The sequence below is a fragment of the Loxodonta africana genome, chromosome 23 (assembly GCF_030014295.1).
Source record: "Loxodonta africana isolate mLoxAfr1 chromosome 23, mLoxAfr1.hap2, whole genome shotgun sequence".
NCBI lineage: Eukaryota > Metazoa > Chordata > Mammalia > Proboscidea > Elephantidae > Loxodonta > Loxodonta africana.
In genome coordinates this window covers 5936561-5951271 of record NC_087364.1, presented here as the reverse complement: position 1 = coordinate 5951271, position 14711 = coordinate 5936561, and the positions used below count along the sequence as shown (strand labels likewise).

At 37.8% G+C, this 14711-nt stretch overlaps 1 protein-coding gene across 1 annotated transcript in view; it reads left to right on the top strand.

Moving 5' to 3' along the window:
- The first annotated feature begins 2050 nt into the window (after positions 1 to 2050).
- TNFSF13B (TNF superfamily member 13b) overlaps positions 2051 to 14711 on the top strand; it is a 35055-nt gene continuing 22394 nt past the window's right edge. Inside the window, exons 1-2 of the mRNA XM_023553191.2 lie at positions 2051 to 2697; positions 2796 to 2883. Coding sequence (XP_023408959.1) covers positions 2347 to 2697; positions 2796 to 2883 — 439 coding nt within the window. The 5' untranslated portion in view covers positions 2051 to 2346. The remainder of the gene's footprint in view (positions 2698 to 2795; positions 2884 to 14711) is intronic.

The following is a 14711-nucleotide window of genomic DNA, read 5'->3' as shown; positions in this document are numbered from 1 at the left end:
ACTGGTGTGCCCCTTTAGTCTCCTTTTATTTTATGGGCCTGCCCAATCTTTGGCTGAAGGGTGAACCTCAGGAGTGACTTCATTACTGAGCTGAAAGAGTGCCTGGGGACCATACTCTCAGGGCTTCTCCAGTCTCTGTCAGGCCAGCAAGTCTGGTCTTTTCTTACCGAGTTAGAATTTTGTTCTGGATTTTTCTCCACCTCTGTCTGTGACCCTCTATTGTGATCCCCATTAGAGCAGTCAGTGGTGGTAGCCAGGCACCCATCTCGTTGCACTGGACTCAATCTGGTGGAGGCCGTGGTAGATATATGTGGCCCATTAGTCCTTTGGACTAATCTTTCCCTTGTATCTTTAGTTTTCTTCATTATTCCTTGCTCTCGAAGAGGTGAGACCATTGGAGTATCCTAGGTGGCCACACACAGGCTTTTAAGACCCCAGACGCCACTCACCAAGGCAGAATGTAGAACATTTTCTTTATAAACGATGCCATGCCAATTGAGCTAGATGTTCCCTGAGACCATGGTCCCCACGGCCAAGGCTGTAATCTTTATGGGAGCAGACTGACACAACTGTCTCCCACAAAGCAACTGGTGGGCTCAAACCACCAACATTTCAATCAGCAGCTGAGTGCTTTACCACTGCACCACCGGTGCCCTTGTTTCCCCTACATCAGGATTTATTTTGGAAATTCTTTCAAATGTTACAAGGAGACATATATAAAAATGCCTGTTACAGCAGTATTTGTAATAAAAATATTACATTTATATTTTGAAAGTAAGAAGTAAAAATGAATGAAAAGGTTTTTGCATCCTCAATGCTGTCCGTGCCTAAGTTACAATCCCAAGAGAGAGTGACCATTATTATCTGATTTTACAGATGAGGAAGCTTAATCACAAAAAAGTTTAATTTGCCTAAGGTGAATAAGTGGTAGAGCCAAGATTAGAACCCTGGATTCAGGGATCCGAATCCTTCGCTACATTAATTTTCTTTTCTTCACAACAGCATAGAAATGCGAATGAGATAGAGTTAAGGCTTAGCGGTCTTAGCATACAGGGGGGTAGTGCCTACCCCAGGGCTTGGTAAGGGCTCAATGATATTTGTTGAGTGATGAATCAATATTAGGTGCTGAGGGCAGAACAGCCAGAAACTGGGAAATGGACAGGGAACAGAGATCAAGACAAGGCAGGACTGGAATGGGCGCAATAGTCTTGGGCAGCGTCACCATGTCTGACAATAAGGTGAGTTTGAAAGGGAAGTGTCTCTTGTTTGAGTCGGGACCGTTTTCATGTGCTTTAGATTGGGACAGAGTCAATACGACGTGTACCTAGTAGATAATGAGTCGGAATGTGCTCGACAGCAATGGGTTTGGTTTGAGTGTTTTTTTTAGTAGCTAATTTTTTTAGTGTACTTTAAGGAAAGAATTGTAAGGGTGGCATTGAGCTACTGGGAATTGGAGATAAGGCCAGCTTCATCTTAAAACAGTATCAGACTGAGCTGGGACTTGAAACTTGCGAAGCAGAGGTGGAAGGAGACCTATCAGGAGGTCAGATTGCATGGATCATTGATTACCTAGCCAGGGAGCCTTAGAAGGAAAAAATATATATATATATATGTAGGTTTCCTTTAAAAATGCATTCCCCCTCACATCTAATCTAAATCGGTTTCTAAAATTTGTTAGTCACATTCTTTGGATTACATTGTTATAATAAGAAGAACAGAACAATACCCAGCTGGTTTTCTTTCCTCTTTCAAGGGTCCTTCATTTTACTTCGTAGTGGACAACTGTTAATAAATCCATAACCCCATGTAAGGACAAGCCACTGCTCAAGCACTTAGCTTATCTGACCTTCACATTAATTGCTTTTATTACGCCAGCAGGAACAGTTTATGATATTTTTCCTCTTCCTTCCAAAGCCACATGGCCCCAACCAACACAGTTCTCTCATAACGCCCGGGGTGAGCTTCTTAAGCATGTGTATAATCTGACAAGTTATCTCTTGCATATCCCAATCCAAACTCAAAGTTTAGCTGGTAGATTTAGGGGCCCGTTTGTGTATGAGTGTTCTGAGATGCCAATAAAATTCTTACAAAAACTGAAACTGAAATGAGGAAGACTGATTGAGCAATCCATTAGAAGGGTGAATGCCAGTAAAACCTATTGTACCGTAGGGGCAGAGATGCAGAAGGGAAGAAAGAAGAAAACTCAGGAGAACTCTCCTGCTTGGGGGAGTCAAGCTCTGTGATGTGTTAAATGTAGGACATCAACAAACACAGATAACAGGAAATGATCCATTCCCTGTGGTCACTTACTCTGAAGGCCCTAACCTTCAAAGCTCAAGGAGCGAAATGGATGACTCCACAGAGAGGGAGCAGTTACTCCTTTCTTCTTGCCTTGCGAAAAGAGAAGAAATGAAACTTAAGGAGTGTGTTCCCATCCTCCCTCACAAGGAAAGCCCCTCTGCTTGGTTCTCTAAAGACGGAAAGCTCCTGTCAGTGACCTTGCTGCTGACCCTGCTCTCCTCCTGCCTGACAGTGGTGTCTTTCTACCGAGTGGCCACCCTGCAAGCAGAGCTGCTGAGCCTCCGGGCGAAACTGCAGTTCTACCAAGCTGAGCAACTGCCAGCACCCCCCAAAGCAGAAGCAGGAGCCCCCACGGCAGCTTTGAGGGAAACTCCAGCTGACACCCCCGGACTGCAAGTGAGTTACCAGCAGCTGCAGCCCCAAATCTTCCTACACAGCTGCCTCTCCCTGACCTCAGACGTCTTTTCAATAACTTGGGGTTTTTCTGTCAATAGGAGATCTTTGCACCAGCAGCCCCAGGAGACAGCAACTCCAGTCAAAGCAGCAGGAGCAAGCGTGCTGTTCAGACTCCAGAAGAAACAGGTAGGTTTTGGGGACAGATGCGTTTACTGGTTTAGGTGTTAACATCAGATTTGGGGGTACAGGGGTGTGCTTAATCTCTCCAAGCCTCTTAAATAGAGACTATGCAATTTCTGTTAAAACCAGACTCGGCTTGATAGCAAAGCCCTAGCAAGGGCAGATTTAATAGGGTGCACGGCGTGTTCTGTCTTCCGATGAGCAGATTTTTGTCTACAGAAGTATTTATCCGAGCTGTACTTGAAGCACAGAGGAGAAAACAAGGAACGCAGAGTTTCCTCAAACGGACACTACACCCCTATGCCAGAAGCATCGCCCATCCCTCCAAAAATAAAATCTCTCCACTTCATGTCACTTTAGAATTATGTTTTGTTTACCTGAGTCATTCTGTTAAAGGCAAACATTTCCTGAGAGGTACTATTTGAAAGCAGGTGAAGGTTATACAGTGGGGGGCCGTGGATGTCTGTGCTTTAATTTTGTTTCTCATTTTTAAAACATTTATATATATACATGTATACATATTTTTTTATACATATACATTATATGTACCTATATATTGTGTGTGTGGGTATATATATAAACCCACTGCTGTCGAGTCGATTCCAACTCATAGAGACCCTATAGGACAGAGTAGACCTGCTCCATAGAGTTTCCAAGGAGTGCTTGGTGGATTCGAACTGCTGACCTCTTGGTTAGTAGCCATAGCACTTAACCACTATGCCACCAGGGCTTCCATATATGTATATATACACTGATTTTAAAACGTTTTGTTAAGGTATGCCCTTCCGAGAGCATACATTTATACTTTTCTTGTGATAGTTCTTTTGTGATTTTTGTCTTTCTTTATGTTCCACAGGATTTATAGATTTATAAAATCTCAGAGTCAGGAGGGAGTACTAAAGTGATCAGTCCTAGTTCCTTTACTTCCTAGGTTAAGGAAGAGTACTGGATTGTATTAATATTACAATTTAGGAAGTTAACAAATCCTTGATATTACCTCTCTTTGATGTTGAAAGAACGTTTTTTGCGTGTGTGTGTTTGTGTGTGTGTGCACCTAGAATGTGCAGGCATTAGAAGAGGTGTTTTCACCCATACTATTTCATTTAACCCTCGCAGTGACTGTGTGGGGTAAACAAAACACATGTAATTATTTATTTACTTTTTTTTCTTGTGAGGAAATGTGTGTGAGAGACCTAGTCAGTGGTAGACTAGGGAAGGACTCTTTATTACATAGCCATCCACCCACTCACCCACCCACCCACACACACACACACCCACACACCCACACATACACACAGTGCTTTGACTATAAATCTATTTCTTCTTTTACTCTATGACTTGCTCATGAAAAAATTTCTCCCTTATTTTATAAAATCAAAACATTATGTACCTAATTATCATACCTTTGTGCCAATTATTAGTTAACATTTGGATTTAAGCACTTTTAAACTAGGAAACACAGACATTGTTGTGACTTTAACAGGTCAATTATTTTCATATTTTACATTTTATCGTCTATATTTTCTACAAAGTTAAAAATAATAATGTATATATACTGTTTTATGTTTTTTGTTTTCACTTACCATCATACAATAGGACTTTTCCCTATGTCTAAGTGATTCTCATACACGTACATTAATTTATTTTTTATTCTACTATTACTATGGTTGTTTTTATTTTTATTTTTTTAGAGTCAGAATCGACTTAACAGCAGTGGTTTTTTTTTTTTGGTTGTTGTTATGCTGGTTGTTTTTATTTTTTTATTATGACAGAACATGTTAAAATTTTTATGCAGATATATCATGCTTCTGAGAATTATATGTTCAATATAAATTCGGTACCGTGGAATTTCTGAGCTGCAGGGAATGAAGATCTTTATCACCCTTGCAATCTATTGCCACATTGCTTTCAAAAAGAGTCGTAAATGCAAGTAACAGCAAAATAATCCACCGCTTTCTGTACATGCTTTCTAGATTTTTATCTTTTAAAAGTTATTTTCTCTGGTTTAGTGGTTGTACGACAGTATCTGAAATTTGTTTTAACTTGTTTGCTTACTAACAAAAATGAACTTCCTTCCACATATTTTAATTACTTCAAATTTTGTCTTCTGCAGATTTTATAACTTCCCCCATTTGTCTGGCTTAATGTTTTACAGTTTTGAATGAACTATTTATATATTAGACGTATTGTTTATCAAAAATTTGGTGTAAATATTTCCTCTGAGACATTAAAGCTAAAAATATTCTTTTGTGATCTCTTAAATAGTCTGTCCTACTAATATTTTCTCCTCTGGCTTTTTTATTATTTGATTTTTAACTCATTAGCCCTTCTGGCATTTATTTTGGAGTGTCATGCCATTCTGGCTGTTAACTTCTGCATTTCTTCTTTTTACTCCCCCTAAACTGCTGATAAATATCTCAATGAACTCACTCCTCCTAAACTGCTGATAAATATCTCAATGAACTTAATAACTAATTCTTTTTAACCAATTTGTGTTGGAAAGCTTACTGTATTTTATTAAGTTTCTCTTATAAATCAATTCTATTTCCAGACTCTGTGTTTTATTGATTTGTTATTCTGTTTATCTGCATTAATTCTTCTAAGTAATTTCATATTATAATGAGATTCAATATTTTGTAGAGTCAGGGCTCCTCAATCTTCTTCAAACTTCCTGTCTCTAAATATTGGTTTTAAAAATAAATCTTGCCTTGACCTTTCTAAAGGGGATCTAAGGTCCTTATAAGAAGTCTAGAAGAAATCTGCTATAGCATATTGAAGAAGAAAGAATAATAGAGTAAGAAATCAAAAACTTCCAGAGTGTCACCTACCAAAAATATCCTGTTAATATTTTTTAAGTTTTTTCCAATATTTTTGCTGTGCATATTTTATTTACTTATGTTTTGTGGCATGTAAAAATTGCATGCTGATGAAAAATTTTCCCAAAATAATTTTCAGTGTATAGAAAGCTTGGAGAATGACAAAAAATTCTACCAGGAAAAAGGAAATTGTACTCAGATTTGCATAACACAGATGTAACCACAATTGTGATTTTTAAGGTTTACCTTAGATTTTTTTATGAAGCTTTTATGTATTCTCTACATATAAATTAAAGCTAACAATATACTCCTTCATGGTGTTTTTAATAGTCTACTCTATTTTCTGCTTTGGCTTTTTAATTGTTTAGTGTGTTACTTTACTATTTAACTCATTGCCCCTTTTGGCTTTTTTTTTTTTTTTTTTTGGTGCATTGTACCATACACCAAAGCTTTTTATATACTGTATATACACACACCCACACATATATACACATGTGTAAATTTTTATGTACTTTATGTATATATTTGATTTTTGCATTCTTAAGTCCAAGATGGAAGGTTTGAGGATGAGAATCTTAGTGACAGGTAATACCTGTCATGCCCTGTCAATCAAAATGGCTTGAGTGCTAGGCTAGACACTTTCTTTTTGTAGAGCAAAAAATGTGTTTTGTTACTTCTCCAAAATTAATGTTTATGTATTATGTAGTTTGTCTGACCTGTCTGAATTTTGTCTGAAACTTTTTTTTCTGCTTAGTGGGTTTTTTTTTTTTCCTTTGATGATGGGAATTTTTTTTTTTTTTTTTGCCGTTTTCTTTGATTTTTGCTTTCATTCCAATTGTTCTAATTTATGCTTTGTAAGACTCAAAAACCTTTTCCTTTCAAAATGTTCAGCTAATTTATTAATTTTCCAAATATGTTTTAGAGCCATTGGGATTTTCCCTGGAATTGGATAAAAACCAAAAAACCAAACCCTTTGCACTTGAGTTGATTCTGCCTCATAGCCACCTTATAGGACTGAGTAGAACTGCCCCATAGGGTTTCCAAGAGAGGCTGGTGGGGTCAAACCTCGAACCCTTCAGTTAACAGTCAAGCACTGTAACCGCTGCACCACCAGAGCTCCATAAATTGACTCCAAACTAAACAGTGTTTAGTTTACATAACCGGGAATGTGTTTAATAATGTCTCTATTAAATCTGAGTTTAAAATCCCCGATAAGATATTGTCGTTTTCTTCATATAGTTCTCACTATTCTCTCATAATTCATTTAAAAATATTTTAGTTTGGGTTGCTGTTATGGAATCTTACCATTTTCAAATAGCTGCTGAAGTTGCTGAAATAATTTGCAAAGTTTTAAATAAATGATATAACATTTGGTATCAGGCTTATTTTAAAGCCATGTCAACTCATTTAGTGGATTTATACTTAACAGAATAATGATATTATCATAGACTATTTTTTTCTGAAATACCATCCTTTCTACATTTAATCCCCAGTGTCAATATGCCATCAGCTTAGCGCTGTTGTTTGTAGGAACCGTCGGGTCCTGTGCCATCCTCGCAATCGTTGCAGGCACTGCATCAGCCCATCTCACTGAGGGTCTTTCTCTTTTTAGCTGAAACTCTATAAAGCATTATGTCCTTCTCCAGGCACTGGTCTCTCCTGATAATATGTCCAAAGTATGTGAGGTAAAGTCTCGCCATCCTCGCTTTTCTAAGGAGTATTCTATTCTGGTTGTACTTGGTCCAAGACAGATTTGCTTGGCCTGCTGGCAACCCATGGTATATTCAATATTTTTTGCCAACACCATAATTCAAAAACATCAGTTCTTCTTCAGTCTTCATTTATTGTCCAGTTTTCAAATGCAAATGAGGCAATTGAAAACACCATGGCTTGAGTCAGGTGCACCTCGATCCTCAAATTGACGTCTTTGTTTTTTTAACACTTCAAAGAAGTCTTTTGGAACAGATTTGCTCAATGCAATAACATGTTGTTTGATTTCTTCACTGCTGCTTCCATGGCTGTTGATTGTGGATCCAAGTAAAATGAAATCCTTGACAACTTCAATCTTTTCTCCATTTATCATGATGTGGCTTATTGATCCAGTTGTGAGGATTTTTTTCTTTATGTTGAGGTGTAATCCATACTGAAAGCTGTGGTCTTTGATCTTCATCAGTAAGTGCTTCAAGTCCTCTTCACTTTCAGCAAGCAAGGTTGTGTCATCTGCATATGGCAAGTTATTACTATGTCAAAAATAAGCATTTGGTACTTATTAAATACAGTATACTTAGGAAGGTTGTTATCTTTTCATTTGTTTAAGTCCTATCTGTACAACTAAATGTTAGACATTTCCTTTGCTCTGGGTCCTGTTTCTTCTATTATATTCTTCATGGCATCTGTACACTGTTGGTAGCCTACAAATGTCTGTTGATCATATCTGGATTCAGTATGAAGTAAATTAGAATGGTTTGGGGATGATTTGGCACCATTTTTATTCTGAATTTTCCCATATTTCTTCATTTGCCTGGTTTTGATCACAGGCCATCTTATGAAATATTTTCACTTGGTATTTAGAACAACCAGTAAGTCAAAGAATGAGCTCAACCTTACCCAGAGTTTCAGGAAGGCAGGAGAGTTGAGGGGGCAGTGAGCAGTTGTAGGACACCTTCCCTCAGGCCCCCTTGTTTCACCAGGTTGAGGCACGACTTGGGCTCCCTGAAAAGTCATGCAGATGCTTCCATATGCAGAAACCTCTTTAACTTTCTTTCATGGTTTTCTCATTTTATTTAATATTTTAAATTTTAATCAAAGCATTATTTGTATATGGTAAAGTGCACATAGGAACTCTGGTCGTACAATGGTTAAAGCCCTCAGCTGCCAACCAAAAATTTGGCAGTTTGAACTCACCAGCCGCTCTGTGGGAGAAAGATGTGGTAGTCTGCTTTGGTAAAGATTACAGCCTTGGAAATGCTGTGAGGCAGGTCTACTTGGTCCTATAGGGTCCCTATGAGTCACCGTTGACTCAAGAGCAATGGGTTTGGGGTTTTTTTTTTTTTGGTATAAAGAGCACGTGTCTTCAGTGTACAGTTTGATCAGGAGCCACAAACTGAACAGCTGATGATGAAGAGATGATGAAGTAGCGGGTATTACTCTCAGTCCGCATGCCCCCTTCTTACTCCATCCCAGTCCCAATCATCCCAAGGGTAAACATCGCTTTTATTTGAATTTTAAGATTTAGTGCTTTGGCTCCAGTTTTGTTTTTCTTAATTTGTGTTTCAAATTAAATCTTATTAAACTTAATGTAATTCATAAGGTCATTTTTGATTATAATATAACAAACAGAAATTCGGGGAAATCCAGGATCAAAGAATTGCCAAAGAGGCCATATTAGCTAAAACTACTTTTAAGCTCGTAAGTTTGCTTGGCGGTATTACCCAATTTTTAAGAGCAACTAAGGCAATATGACTTCTTAAAAATTACATATTAAAATTTCTTTACAAATGAAATCATGATCATTTATCTTTTAAACACTCACCTAAACATAATTTTATTCATTTTAAGAGTCTAAAGATAAACAATTTAGAGTCTATCGATAGTTAACTCTTTCAAATGGGCTCTACTGAGCAAAAACTGTTTATTAATAAAATCATGTGACTTTTTTTTTTAAATTGTGCTTTAGATGAAGGTTTATAGAGCAAATTACTTTCTCATTAAACAATTTATACACATATTGTTTTGTGACATTGGTTTCCACTCCCATGGCATGTCAACACTCTCCCTTCCCGACCTTGGGCTCTCCATTACCAGCTTTCCTGTCCCCTCCTGCTTTTTCATCCTTGCCCCTGGGCTGGTGTCCCCCTTTAGTCTCGTTTTGTTTTATGGGCCTGTCTAATCCTTGGCTGATGGGTGAACCTCAAGAGTGACTTCAGTACTGAGTTAAAAGGGTGCCTGGGGGCCATACTCTTGGGGTTTCTCCAGTCTCTGTCAGACCAGTAAGTATGGTCTTTAAAATCATGCGACTTTTTATATTTTGTGTAATGCTACTTAATGGGGAATGTAAAAGCTACCTAAAGTCTGTATTTTCTAGTATTTAGGAAGACAAAATTTATTTTTTTGATAATGGTTTTTATGTATGTCTCGATTGTAACAGTAAAACAATGACAAAAATATAAACAATTCAAAGAAATATAAAAAAGGAGTGAAAAGTTGCCCTTATTTTATCTTCCTAATAATTATTGTAAAGATGTTGACCAATCTTCTTCATTTTTCTCCATTATTTTAAATGAATGGTTTATTTTGGAATAATTTCAGAATTACAGGAAAATTACAAAAACAATACAGAGTTCCCGTACACCCCTTCCCCAGTTGCACTTACTATTAGCATCTTCAATTGCCATGATTATATTGTCACGACCAAGAAACCAACCCTGGGGTGTGGCTGTTAACTAAACTCCAGATTTTATTTAGATTTCATCAGTTTTTCTGCTAATGTGCTTTGTCTGTTCCATCCATCTAGGATAACACGTTGCATTTAGCATTTCTTTATTTAGTCATGATTTTGAATTAAAAAAAAAGCCACCCAAACCCATTGCTGTCAAGTGGATTCTGACTCATAGGGACCCTATAAGAGAGAGTAGAAGTTCCCCACAGGGTTTCCAAGGAGCAGCTGGTGGATTCGAACTGCCAACCTTTTGGTTAGCAGCCAAGCTCTTAACCACTGTGCCACCAGGGGCCCATTTTTTTTTTTAATATAGTAGACAGAAATTATCACCTCATAGGATAACACAGTATTTCTCTGAGGTAAACTTTTTTTAAATTCTTAAAAGTAAAAACATCAATACCATTTTTGAGTCTCATTTCTTGAAATCCAGAGTCTAACTCCTTTGCAAGGCAAGATGGGATGTCTGAAAAGAGTGTGGCATCCAAACTTTGCTTCACTGGAATTTTTGGTTCATCTGGGACGTACAAGGCTGTAAAACGAGTGTTGACAGTGTGCAATGTGAACTCAACCACCCAATTTGTATCAAAATTAGGCTTATTTGAGCTTCTTATCCAGTAAGGGTGTGTTCCTTCCTGGAACAGAAATAGCTGGCTTCTGTCATGGTAACCTTTGACCAGAATCTTTCCTGAATGCTATTTTTCCTTTTCCCTACATCACTAGTGGGGAACTCTTGTCAGTGTTGCAAGAGCTGGCTTCTGTTCAATTTTCAATAAAGTATTTAAAGTTGAAGATAATGACCTGGCAATGAAATATTTGAACACTGTTTTTGTTAAGCTTGAAGTTTTGGGAAACTGAACTGCTAGGAAATTAATCAGTCAGTATGGCCCAAAGTGATATTGGGTCTCTTTCATGGCTTCAACAAATTTTTAATGAGCACCTACTGGATTCTAGACATTTTTCTTATTGTTCGGTATTCATCAAAGGACAAAAAAAAAATAAAAATGTCCTGCCCATTCAGAGACTACAGTGTATTTTAGTGAGGTAGGGAGACGCTATGAGTCAGAATCGACTTGAGGGCAACGAGTGTGTGTGGTGTGAGAACCCAGTGGTGTGAGAGAGATGCAGAAAATAAACAATAAACATAATTTAAAAGTAAACTGGTAAATAATTTGAAAAAGTGTAATGTTAGGACAGAGTTAAGACTACCAGGAGCGTGAAGAGTGAGAAATGGAGAAGGACATGGATTTCAATTTTAAATAGGGTGGCAGTTAAGCCTATCTATTCCTTGAATGGATGATAATTATACTTTCAGCTGCTTTCTTTAATTTGCATACATGGGTAGGTAGATAAAAAACAAATTCATAATGTTGGAGAATGTATTGTTCTTATTAATAATTCCCTGTGAGAGGGTAATACAGTATTAATGTTTAATTAGTCTTCTCACAACTCAACTTGTACTTAAAAGAACTGCACTGAGAGTTGGATTTTTGTTGTCATGAAATTTTCTTTCAAAGGGCATTCTCATTTCTGAAGAGTTAAAGAAGAAACAGGGTTTCCATCAAAATAAATTTAACCCCTCTGCATAAAGACCTGTATCACACACAGGGAAGAGGAGAGAGAAACGAACAGTTGTCAGGCTCAGTACCAGCCCTGTGTTAGACCCTGTGGATTTATAATTTTACCTACCCTCTCAACAATCCTTTTAGCTTGGTATTATTATTTCCATTTTAGCTGAGAATTTTGAGGACCAGACATAATTGGTGCCTGTTCTCAACATGTTAAAAATTTAATTGGAGAAATTAAACAATATTGTACAAATTCATAGATTTTTAGACCCTGGTGGCACAGTGATTACGAGCTCGGCTGCTAACCAAAAGGTTGGCAGTTTGAATCCACCAGCGGTTCCTTGGAAACCATGTGGGGTATTCGTACTCTGTTCTACAGAGTTGCTAGGAGTTGGAATTGACTCGGCTGAAACTAGGTGTTTTTTTTTTGCTTTATACAAATTTTATTAACAATCAAATAACATTTCCATAACTCCCAACATTTTACAAAAACTAAACCCGTTGCCTTGGAGTTGATTCCAACTCATAGCGACCCTATAGGGCAGAGGAGAACTGCCCCATAGGGTTTCCAAGGAGCGACTGGCGTATTTGAACTGCTGACCTTTTGGCTAGTAGCCATAGCTCTTAACCGCTGCTTCACCAGGGCTGTAAATTATGACTTCGATTGACACTCACAAGAACCCTATGAAGTAGCTATTGTTATTTCCATTATACAAATAAGAAAATTATTTTGAAATAAAGTGGCAATCTCATGGTTACACAGCTAATTGATGGAAAAACTAAGGTTTGAATTCATTATCCATTGACTATAAATGGTGATTTTTTTTTTCAATTATGCAACTTGTACATGCTTAATTTTCAAGTTAGACTTGATTTGAGAAAAAGTAGTGGGTCATGGACAGGTTCACAGTATTATTATATATAATTATTATTTCCAATGAGTGGGACATCAAGTTATGGCATCACAGAATGTTAGTGGAGATCACAGACTGAAAGATTACCTAGACCATGGCTGAGAAGAGCTGAGCTAGATTTTGAAGAATGAGACCAATTTGGGTAAGAGATTACAGGAACAGCAGTGTAACAGGAAGTGGAAAAATGCATGAAGTGGCCTTGTGTTAGCAGGCGGTAGAACGTGCAAACACCTTTACGTTATCCCTTTAAATTTCTAGATTCACGGATTTTGGCCAGTGCTGTTCGGTTGGAGAGTTTTTCTCAGGGCAGACTTTCCCCTCCTCCTTTTCCTCTTCTTCCCTCTTACGACTGGGCTGAGATAGACAGGGGTTGCATCTGGCAGTAGCAACGAAGCCTCTTGTGTTAGCGCCCAGCCTTTTTCTCTTTTCCCATCTGCTGCACTAAAGTGTCTTCTGGGATTACAGAGTAAGGATTTTAGGGAAATATTACACAACCATTTACTTTAAAAAATGTTATGGAGTATTACAGTTACATGAATGACACTTCAAAAACTTACTAAGGATTATCTGTTATGGAAAATATGTTCTATATATCCATAGGCTCAAAGCTTTATTGTTTGAAGGTCCACAAATCATGGCAATAGTTTTATTTTGTGGAACCACTTCACCCTAAAGCGTTAATTTAATTTGATTTAACGTGTACCACAAAGTTCGATGTAAGGATTGAGGGATTGAGATTTTAAGAATTGTTTGAATAAGTTGAACACTGTTATGATGTCTATTTTCTTTCCTAAATTGTTCCACGAATAAATATTTTTAAGCCAGAATCTATGAAAATTCCTAAATGATGATCCTTAGTGTTAAGTGACTCATAGACGAGGGAGGGAGGCAGTTATATAAACATTTACTGTGTGTTGTGAAATGTATTGGGATAGATGTATGTACAAAGCGTAATGGTTTGAATATTTAGCTAGGGGGCACTGGAAAGAAGTGATAATCTGAGCCCTGAAGGATGAATTGAGCTCCACCAGGTGGAAAGGTGAAGCGTATTTAGCCAGAAGGAATGCAAAATACAAAGTTCTCAAAGCTTAAAGGACATCTCTTGTTCTGAAGTGAGTTTGAATATAATTGGGGGAGGGTGTGTGTGTGGGTAGAGTGTTTGAGTCTTTGAAGGTAGGCAGGAACCAGTGCTTGAAGGATTTTTATTTTTTTTTTTTGCACAAGGGAAACCCATTGAAAGGATTATAGACACTAGAATGAGGCAATCCCATTTGGGTTTTAGGAAGATAATCGTGGGGAAAATACAAATAATGGGCTAGGAACTGTAAAAAGGAGAAGATGGACACCTAGCAGCCTAATGTAATTGTCAAGAACAGTGGAGGTAAAGATCAGAGCTTAGGTCCTCATCTCAACATACTCTGTCCATCTGTCTGCCTCTCCCCTCTCTCCCCTTCCAAAATATTTCTTTTTCCCCATACATGTTGTTATCCCTCTTAGATTTCCAGTTGCCGCTCAGTCAGTTCTAACTAGTGAAGACCCCACTTGTGTCAGAGTGGAACCACTCCTTTCGGACATTTCAGAAGCAGATACCCAGGCCCCTGTTTTGAGGCACTTCTGGGTGGGTTTGAACCACCAACTTCCCAGTTAGTAGTTGAGTGCTCAACAGTTTGTGCCATCCAGGGACATATATACTGATAAGCTGTTAATTTTGTCTGGAATGTTCTTCTCTCCCTTCTGCCTTCTAATTCTAGTTCAGGTGTCAACTTGCAGGGAAGCCTTCCTGATTAGATCAAATGTCTTGTCTAGACTGGCACTCTATCTTTTCCACTGTTGCCATTTTAATTCTTTGTTTTGAGATAGTTGACTAACATCTATTTCTCCTTCTCATTTACAAGCACTGTGGGGGAGGGATTGTGTCTGCCTTGATTGGTATCCCTAGCGCAACATTTCATATAAAGCACATTTGTTGAACGAGACGAATGACGGATGGATCTAAATAGAACAAATTTTTTAAAAAATTCAAATCATTAGAGCTCAGTTATTAGTTGAATTTCAGTATCGAGGAGGAAGAAATTTGGCATGGTTTTAAGGCTCTGGAGCC